The sequence below is a fragment of the Clinocottus analis genome, unplaced genomic scaffold, assembly GCF_023055335.1.
Source record: "Clinocottus analis isolate CAN_PGR_092001 unplaced genomic scaffold, fCliAna1.0.p SCAF_20, whole genome shotgun sequence".
Classification (NCBI taxonomy): domain Eukaryota; kingdom Metazoa; phylum Chordata; class Actinopteri; order Perciformes; family Cottidae; genus Clinocottus; species Clinocottus analis.
In genome coordinates, this window is record NW_027175932.1 from 5,698,127 (window position 1) to 5,708,863 (window position 10,737).

At 39.3% G+C, this 10,737-nt stretch overlaps 1 protein-coding gene across 1 annotated transcript; it reads left to right on the forward strand.

Moving 5' to 3' along the window:
* slc6a1l (solute carrier family 6 member 1, like) lies at positions 1-10,518 on the forward strand. Its single transcript, XM_068586149.1, has 15 exons — positions 1-333; positions 1,788-2,198; positions 3,333-3,464; positions 4,103-4,203; positions 4,731-4,840; positions 4,963-5,095; positions 6,186-6,320; positions 6,410-6,513; positions 6,595-6,719; positions 6,918-7,030; positions 7,543-7,674; positions 8,006-8,108; positions 8,411-8,511; positions 9,267-9,434; positions 9,933-10,518. The coding sequence occupies exons 2-15, from the start codon at positions 1,958-1,960 to the stop codon at positions 10,026-10,028; spliced, it is 1,794 nt and encodes a 597-aa protein (XP_068442250.1). The 5' UTR covers positions 1-333; positions 1,788-1,957; the 3' UTR covers positions 10,029-10,518.
* The last annotated feature ends 219 nt before the right edge of the window (positions 10,519-10,737 follow it).

A 10,737-nucleotide genomic window follows, 5' to 3' on the forward strand; every position in this document is an offset into this window, starting at 1 on the left:
GCCTCACCAGTCAGAACTAGGCAGTAATCAAAGCAGACACACAGGTCGAACTTTATTACCGAGCACTCGATAGTAACTGCAGGAACAGCCACAGGTCCTCCAAAGTACAGAACGCTGTACAGGAAAGATTTGGAAATTTAAAAACAGCTCTTCGGGCAGCAGATACAGTGTGGCTTCCCTTGGGCCTGGAGAGCCGGCTAGAAGCGCTTCAAAGTTGACTCAAAGATGATTTTTTCCCCCCTATGGATGTTAAGTTGAAGTTTCAAGACTTTTGTGGTGCCGTGGTAAAGCACTGAAGCTCATGACCTGAGGGAGGACTTGGAATTTTCTCAGGTAGGAATGACCTTTTTTTACCCTTTCCTCCATCTTCTGCTTTTCAATTTTGTGTCCATGAGCAAGTTAAGCTAATGTTCCCCTTAAATTACAGGGTTAACACTAAGTAGTTGGGGTTTGAGTTCAATAGACTGCCACAGACCATACAATTTAATATAATAATCAATATGAATAATTTTACTGAAACAAACACCGTCAAAAATGACAACTTAAAAGTCTCCACTGTTTTTTAAAACGCAGAATTTACTTTGAATCGAAATGGATGACACCCTCAAAGGGAATGTGTGATGTGTTTGGTGTTATCGGTATGCTTTTGAAGCAGATACTCACCTCGGCAACACTTTGCGAGTACACGTTTGATCATTTCACAGTACTATACCCGACTGAAGTTTTGATTACTTTTTACTCAGTGTGGAGAATAACTCATCCCACAGCAGGAGAGAATATTTTCAATCAAGGATAAGTATGATAAACATTACAGTCACAATTTCAAACGTATCAGACACGCCTTTTTCCAATACACTTTGCCAATACTTCTTTTCATCAACATCATCAAAGGCTAGAAGGCATAAATGATGCATCTGTTAAATGATGCAAAGGCTTTTCATCACGAGAAATTGCAATTGAATATACGTTTGAATACTTTGGAAAAAATAAACAGCGAGCACAATGAATCAGGCAGAAAAGAGCACAGATAATTAAATACAGCAGGCTTTTGGAATCAACGTGGTTGATGATTAAGTATGCAGAAGAGTAATACAATGAGAAAGCTCAACAGGACCCTGCTGTTTCACAGCTCCTCTGCGTGTGAAAATAAGCAGCGAAATTTCCTTGAAATATATCTTTGTTCTGTCATGGAATGTATCGGCTAACAGTCTCCAGCGATGGCATGAAGTGATTTGGTCAATTTCTGGGTCAATCAATATTGGTAATCAGTAACAACTTCCTCCCAATTAACTTCCTGACGATGTGAGGTCATCCAGACAGAGATGAGGGGTTATTCCACAAGCAATGCATGGCTTATTAAAGATGAATAAAAACTTGACTCAGTTCCATTCACATTACAGCTAGACTAGTATGTGTAAATACTTTGGAAACTCTCTTTTGTGGAAAGCCAAATCTTTGTTCTATTTTCCTTCATGATTTTCTTGTCGTTGCCTTTTTTTTGGTATTGTGACGACTCACCGTGAACTGGAAAGATAGGTGAGGCATAGTGTGTGTCATAGTGGTTACAGTAAGATGCACAATGCAGTGTTCTCAAGAATGACCTCGATTGTGCACCCTTCCTGCTCATATCATTGTGTTGTGCTAGTTCTTTGGCTTGAGTCAACATATATAACCTAAAATCAAATAATAATACAATACATTGTAATTTAAGAAGAATGGCATTCGATAGTGCTCATATTTGGTTTAAATGCTCTGAACAAACAGTTGTATTCTCCCTCTGTCTACAGCTCTCCTGCACAACTTAGTGTCTGCACATTGTCCTCATTCTGTCGAGTCAAGACCCAAACTCAGAGTGAAAGGCACAGTCGGACCCCAAAAAGAGACTTTAATTCATCACCATTACAGCCCGTGAGGACAGAGTGACTTACTGACCCCACTGGTCTGCAGTGGTCCCACCATGGGGAAGACTGGACAGAGTACAGTGGACTTAAACTCCCCAACCGAGGTCAAACAAGCAGTTCCCTTTGAGGAGCTGGATCCTGTGGCGCACCCTGCAGATGAAGGGAAGAAGAAAGAAGAGCTGCCTGACAGGGGAAGCTGGAAGGGAAGGTTTGACTTCCTTCTGTCATGCGTGGGATATGCCATTGGCCTGGGAAATGTCTGGAGGTTCCCTTATCTGTGTGGGAAGAACGGTGGAGGTGAGTACTTTAGAACCAAAAGATATTCCGTCAGTTTCATTATCACTTTGAGAGCGAATTTCAGTGCGTTGAAAGTCATTTAATATTTCAACCAAAGCCACAATAGTTGTAAATACATAGTAAAATGTTCAAAAAGTTGGGTGGGATTCCCATGGAAGCTTATAATTCATAATTCTTTCCCCTTCGACCCACCTAGATGACCTAATGATAACCACCGTCACAGTAACAACTCTCCGTGAAATTGTTCCATGATGCATATCTCCAACTGCTCCATGTTGTATGGTGCGATGCATATCTGAATGTCCTGAAAATACACTCAGGGGTCTTTTGATTCTGGTAGTGAGGACTACGGTACTGTAGTATTTTGAAGTACTCTGAGGAAGAGACGAGACTATGTGGACCAGAGCCAAATGCATTCGCTAAATCTAAGAATACCACATGTCAGTCTCTTCTCTCCCTCTTGGCCAATCACAAGCATCCCACCTTCTCTTCCTCCTTTTCAACTGCCCCTGCAACTCTACCAGCCTAATGCCCATTAGCCTTTCTTACTAGCTTGCACCCGATCCACTTTTAATTTACTTCTTCAGAACGATTATTCAATGAATCAATACAACAAATGGAATAATGGGTTTTATAGGTTATTTGACTGAAGTTCGCGCTTTGGCAACCCATTAACATTTGCAGTTTTTAATCAGTTGTGAAACTTTCTGTCTGGGCTCTTGTATATTCTCTTGAAAATGTGTCTCCTGCATGCAAATTGTACAATATTTTTTAAACAAGGCTGTCTTCTAGCGTTTTTCATAAAATGCTAATACTATTATACTCATAAAGTAGATCTTCAGGCAGGAGTCGGGAAAGGGAGATACCATTATTGCCGCAATAAAACATATTTAAATTCTCTTTCAGTCTAAATTGATGAAGAGAAAAAATTAAGTTTGGTCAAATTGAACATTTAGCTTTAAATAATGTTACGTTATTATAAACTGTTCAATTACATCAGTGTGTTAAAATGCAGTATTATTTTAACATGTTTATATCAGTGTTGCAGACAAAACCTTCTGAAACCACCGATCCTTCTGCTTCTTTTTCTTAACACACATGTTTTTTTGATCTACTTTTTTTATGATCCATCAGGGGCCTTTCTGATCCCGTACTTTTTGACCCTTGTGTTTGCGGGGATTCCTCTCTTCTTCCTGGAGACGGCTCTGGGACAGTTCACCTCAGTGGGAGGGCTGGGGGTGTGGAAGCTCCTCCCTATGATGAAAGGTAAGATGTGGATTTAGAAATAGTTGTATCACTTAAAATACACTTATGTTGACTTACTGACAGGATTTCGAGCATCCTAACAGATCAGAATGTCAACAAGAATAAGCACTTACCACATGTTTATTTATTCAGTAGCACTAGTTCTGTTATGGTGACTGAGCCTTAAAATCTGCTTTGTTTATACTCTCCAGTCAACCTTTTGTTCAATATTTCTGCTTGACATCTAATGCCATTCCACTGCACTTTTTTCTCTCCAAAAATGACATGATACAACACAGACAGGCACACATTTTTATTTATTTTAGCATCTTTTGCAGCCTGTTCTTTGTAGCAATTATACCACTGCCTCTAAGCTCAGTTAATTTGAGTGAAGCACATTTTATCTCCCGCCGGCACGGACGGCAGCAGTGAGAGTCTGTGTCCTGCTGTGCTAACTGACACTGAAAGCCAAGGGCAAGTTAACGTTAGAAATAACAATGATGAGGATGATTAAGATTGCAACTAGCATGCTGAGGGAAGTTGTCTGAGAGGAAATCGGCTCCGGAGACCCCTTACATATTATATTATATTTTGATTTGCATGTCAGCTAACCTGTAAAACACAGTAAAGTAAAATGCTGATGTCTGTTCCTTCTACAGGTGTTGGTATCGCTGCAGTGGTCCTGTCCTTCTGGCTCAATATCTACTATATTATCATCATCGCCTGGGCACTCTACTACTTATTCAACTCCTTTGGTTCGGTATGTTGCATTATCAGTCAGAGCAAATCTATTGGCAACAACACGTTCTATTCATGATTTATGAGGGAAAAAATATTATGAAAAATCTGGTTCAAGTTCTCAAAAGTGAGGATTTGCTGTCTTGTCATATTCAATTGTAAATTGTATTGGTTGGTAATGTGTCCCTGTTATGACATTTAAAAAAAGCTATTAATTGATAAATTAACAGCATCATTTGCAGATAATGAAATAATGACAATAACTTTAGGTTGAGGTTATAAGTAGAGTATGTTGCTTTATATTTTCCCATTTTGATAAAAGTTCATTAAAGTCTGCAGTCGTAATGAAAAACTCTCATGAAGTCGCTCTACTTATCGACCAATAGGGATAACATGTCAATGTCGTGCTAATAGCTTGTTTCTGTTGCCCTCAAGCAATCGGTTATTGCAGCTTCAACGTCTGATTGGAAAAGTCTCTCTGTGCAGAGTCTTTCTGCAAAGAAAAGCAGAAATATGTCATTGTACAACGTGCATATGTTTTGTTTGCAGGAGCTGCCTTGGCAAAGCTGTGATAACCCCTGGAACACAGAGAAATGTTTCTGCAACTACAGTCTGACAGACACCACCAACCTGACCAGCGCTGTCACAGAGTTCTGGGAGTAAGTCGGCGAGATATGTTGCTGCCACATATTATGAGTGTGTTTACAACAAGAAGCCCCATACAACAATATGCTAATCTTGAGTCTATCTGTGTGTGAATTCTCTATGTGTGTTTCTGCAGACGCAACATGCACCAGTTGACCAATGGTCTGGAAGAGCCAGGCGAGGTTCGCTGGCCCTTAGTGGGCACGCTGGCGCTGGCCTGGGTCTTGGTCTATTTCTCAATCTGGAAAGGAGTGGAGTGGACAGGGAAGGTCAGACTTGGCGCTTCAGTTCTTCTCCATTCTTTTTTCACTTCTTTCCTTTTCCTCTTTCATTCTTCAAACTTACGGTACTGTTTCTGCTCCATCACGCAGTCTGCTTCATTCCAGCCGCTTTCTCTCCATTTTGCATATAAGTTTGAATCATGCAAACAGGACAGGACACAGAGCTGCTCAGAAAAAACTAGTCCATTCTTGACTGGTGGAGCAGACGAGAGGGAAAACATTGTTGAATAAAAAAACATCAAATATAACATGGACTCAAATAACAACTGTCAAACAAATTTCCATGAAATTTAGGACAAAGGTTCATGTCCCTCTTTTTGAAAATGTAATCTGACTTGAACAGTAATGTTAATGTGGCTCTGCATAGTCAAACAACACTCTTAAATATATTTGAATTATATATTTTTTTATCATTATTTAGATATATGTCTTAATATGTATTTATTTATTCTTCTCGGATGTTGACTATTTGAATCTGATGTCCTTCTGCTGTCCACAAAATCTCCGCAAGACATTTCAAGAATAGACATGGTTTCTAAATGTATTATTGAATCCCAAACTGCTGGACGATTTAAAGGTGATAGCAAGAGACAAAGATATATAACACTGTGCCTACTGCCTGGGTTTTTATTTTAATTACAGCAAGTCCAAGCAATATATGTGAGCAGAGACACATTTTCACATTCACTGCTGGTGGATAATTGGATTTTAATGGGAAGTGTCTGAGAGCAATGAGAAAAAATGAAATCCCCAAGGCCCGGCCTTGACGGACATCACCAATTAAGCTTAATGATTATACTACTGAGTTGCGGGCCACATCCTAAAGGCTCCAGCGATGTCTTCTGGCAAAGAGAAGCCATGAAACTATTCTAGAATATGAGACTATTTTAACTCTGTTCATTGTGGGTTATTGCAACTCTTGTTGGAACTATTTGAGATAAACGGAGAGTTGTTGGGAAACCCCGTCTTAAAGCAGACTTTCTTCCAGTATTCAGTATAATTTTTATTTTTTGATAGAATAGTAATCTATGTTAATATAAATGCATTGACATTCGTTGTTCTCTTTCTCTCTTTCCAGGTGGTGTATTTCTCAGCCACCTATCCCTACGTCATGCTGATCATCCTATTCTTTCGCGGGGTCACGCTGCCTGGAGCCATAGATGGGATCCTCTTTTACATCACTCCAGACTTCAACAAGCTCACCCAGTCTGAGGTGAACAGTGTGCACACATTCAAACACACAGACATGGTCGTAGATGAACAAACACAAACAATGGCCACGTGTGTGTGTGTGTGTGACAGGTGTGGCTGGATGCTGCGACTCAGATCTTCTTTTCCTACGGACTGGGCCTGGGCTCGCTGATCGCACTGGGGAGCTACAACACTTACCACAACGACGTATACAGGTTGGAGCATGCAGTCACAAGCTTTACACGTCCAATTTTCTTTTTTCATTCCAACTTTTAGTTTGGTTTCTGTCTCTTCAGGGACTCCATCATTGTGTGCTGTATCAACTCCTGCACCAGCATGTTTGCTGGCTTAGTCATCTTCTCCATTGTCGGCTTCATGGCCCAAATCACCAAGAAACCTGTGAAAGAATTAGCAGCGTCAGGTACAGTACTGTTTCCACTGTTTGTCATTGCATGACTGCAGAGGAAATGTAAATAACATGGTGCTATTTGTGTCCTGTTTAAGTTTTCTAGAAATATGTAAATATATTCATGATTAATAATTACAGGCGTTTAGAATATAATGCCATTAGATCGTATCATTTGTAAATGAAATGGTTTGTCGTCTGTGTGACATTTAGGTCCAGGTCTGGCATTTTTAGCTTATCCTCAAGCTGTCACCCAGCTGCCCATGTCCTCTCTGTGGGCCATCCTCTTCTTCTCCATGCTCATGATGCTGGGTCTGGACAGTCAGGTACAAACAGCACATGCTTTATCTGCTTATGTATTAGATTCTTTTGACTCACCCCTTGTTCCTAATTGACTCTGTTGACATTCATAACCCTGAAAACACCAACAAAAGCTATTGGATCATGAATTCATAATTAAGACACTGAGGAGTGTCTAATGCTGAGATGAGAGCATTAATATTGCATCTATGGATATCCTAAATTTAAACTAATATTCTTGTTTATACCACTCTAGCATTTTTATTTACATCGTTGTTATACATATATTTTATACACAGTGTACACATTTCTAGAGTGGGAGCAACTGTAACGTAACCCAACCAACACTAGAGGATTAATAAAGTATTTCTGTTATGATTCTGATGTTGGCGCATAGTTTTGACAAATAACATTGATTAATTGAATAAAAAAGATAATATCTCAAGATTCTGACAATGCTAAATCACCGGGTTGTTCTTTTAATAATAAACTGCAGTACAATCTTACCCAAGTCTCTTTTAAATGTTGGATGTATTAGTTCTGCACAGTGGAAGGCTTCATCACAGCTCTGATGGATGAATATCCCCTGGTGCTGAGGAAGAGGAAGAAGATCTTCATCCTCATTGTCTGCTTTATCTCCTTCATCATAGGCATCTCTAACATCACACAGGTGCAGTTGTAGAACATCGCTTTGGTCCATGTTGATTCTGTTGCATGTAAAATGACACTGACGTTAACCTGTCAGCAGAGTGTGTGGATGTTTGATATGTTTTATAATAAGGTGGTTGTATTGAAACCTGACACACATACACCCCTGAATACACACCTTTTCCCACACCAGGAACAAGAGCCCCTTTACTGCATTATACATAATGACAAAACGATCTCACAACAACCTGCGGTCTACATTCATAATGCATATTTCATTCAATAAAGAGAGGGTTATTAATATTCAGCTTCTGAAGCAGGTATGTGTGTCTGTGTGTGTTGAAATCTTCCAGGGTGGTCTGTACGTGTTCAAGCTGTTTGATTACTACTCCGCCAGCGGGATGTGTCTTCTTTTCCTCGTCTTCTTCGAAACTGTGTCCATAGCCTGGTTTTATGGTAGGAAATCTATTTGATAAAGTCAACGCCGAAACCAAACACTGGAGGGTGAAATCAAATGTAACCACAGCTGAAAAAAGCTGAGTGGAGACTATATTGTTCCAAGTCACCGAATTAATCAAGCCTTTCAATTTCCCATACTATAGCTGTCCAACAGGAAATTACATATCTGCTCCACTTTCTGTGATACTTTCCATCCAATCAGCTTTGCCTCTCTTTTACCCCATCTGGCTTTGTCCATTTACTTATTATCTCCACATTGAGACACACGTCTTCTTTGTATTCCTCTCTTTATGCTGCAGGAGCTGACAGGTTTTATGATAACATTGAGGACATGATCGGCTATCGGCCATGTGGCTGGTGGAAGCTCTGTTGGAAGTTCTTCACTCCGCTGATCTGTCTGGTAGGCGGTGAATGATTATCAATTTAGCATCTATAATGTAAGTGAAACTCTAGCATGTGCTTCCTTCTCTTTAACGGAGCTCTATGAAACTGCAGCAGGTGCTACTAGGTAGAGCGCTGATGACATTGCTGAAAGGTTTCTTCTGTGGTGATTTGTGCTTCAACTTGTGAACTGTCAATCCTTCAGGAAACTCTTGATAATGTTTTTAACTTCACTTGTCTAGTGACAAAGGAAATATAATATTTAAGGGCCCTATGCAAATAGGGTTAAGGGCAAATATCTGCTGTTAGCTATTGGCATGCTAACATTTAAAACTAAGATAGTAGGTGAACATGGTAAACATCATAGCTGCAAAACGTCAGCATTGTGAACATGTTCATGTGCTAACGTTAGCATTCATCTTAAAGCACCACTGTATCTAAGTACATTCTCGCTGTTAGCCGCTCGCTGACGCTAGCATGGCTCTAGACTCTTGCCTCTTCATCAAGGTTATAAATAACCGTTGTTTTGTTTGTGAATATATTCGAGTGTCTTAGTTCCATAACAAATCATAATGTTGTAAAAGCTAGCAAAGTTACATAACCTAGACATCTAAAAACATCTTTTCACTTTGTGAATTTGTCCCAGTTTCACCGAGATGTCTTTTAACCAACATATAAATCATGAAATCAGTGCTTGCTCTTCTCATTCTATGTTTAGTTAACTAGCAAAAGAATAGTGTTACATCTACTAAGCATAATATTTGTTTATTCTAGGGGGTGTTTACATTCAGTGCCATTGAGATGACTCCTCTGACCTTGGGGAAGTATGTGTACCCGCTGTGGGGCCAAGTGATTGGCTGGTTTATGGCTTTGTCTTCCATGATACTGATCCCAGGTTATGTCATCTACATGTTCTGCTTCACCAAGGGCAGCATCAAACAGGTACAAACGTCTTATAAGTCTCACGTTCCTTTATGTCCATAGTTTTGAGAGTTTCAGTAAAAACTGAAGTAAAACAAAAAAACAGTAGAGGTGATAGTTGAGAGTCATGGTGCATGAAGACGGGAAGTATTCAGACTGCAGTCATTCAGGAGCGTACAGAAGAGGTTTGGCTTGAGGCCAATGTCATTATCCTGTCTTTAGGTAGGAAGGTATCTTTTGAAAGGGAAAACAGCTTGTCACATTTTAACAAAGTGTTTTTGTCTTACAAAAGCAGGTTTTTGTTGATCATTTAAAAATGCTAGTGTCTAGATCTAAACATTTAATTTTAACTACTTGTCCCTGAATTAAATAATGAGAATTACAGATATGAAGCATATTTTGTTGTATTTCTACACGATAAATTTGTACATTTTAGTCCACCTAGATTTTCAGGTCGGGACTCATTTTCAAGAAAAATGGTGAGGCATTCAGTTCTAATGTGTCTTTTTACTTGACCAGCGTTGGCAGAAGATGACAACGTCCCGTGAGGATGAAACGCCATCAAAGCATGAAGAAATTGCTCACACAGGGAGCGTGGGTGAAGCTCCTGTCTAGCCAGGATTGTTCAGGTCGAAATAATTCCCCTCTGCCAGGACCTACAGTCGTCAACACTGAAATTTGACATATGGACAGATGGATTTTTGTACAGCATTTTACTATGGTGTTTTCATCAATTTCAAAGTGTGCTAAAAACGTCTGGCAAATAACGGAAGAAGATGAGGCTTTTCAAATTCGATAAATGTAGAGGATAGGTTTACTTTGACAGTAAAAGAGTGAACTGTGACTACAAATTGAATGTTCTAGATCAGAATTGAACCTGCGCACATATATACCATTAATGTATAAATATTCATTGTACATTTTCTTTACTATAAAAAAATCACAGTCTTTGTCTATAAACTTACGTTGTTGTACAAAAACATTAAACAAATCTGAAAAACTTGATTCGAGGTGTAAAACTGTAATGCATCAAAGATGATTTGCTTGTTGTAGTTTAAAGAACCAACCAGACAGACACTGTGGTATTTTGTCCAGCAATAAATATGTGGGCCATCCACTTATATTTGTTGTCTTTGCTGATTCAGAACTACACAAATCATGACAATAAGAAGAATATCAATATGAGGGAAGTTGTACAGGCTATAGCCCAATTAACACTGCTTTGAGATACGTTTTAAATTAAGTTGCACAATCTCAAGTATTAGCCTTCATGGCAGCTTGTTTGATTAGAATATTATGTTGAGACTAAACAATGCTTGGTTTA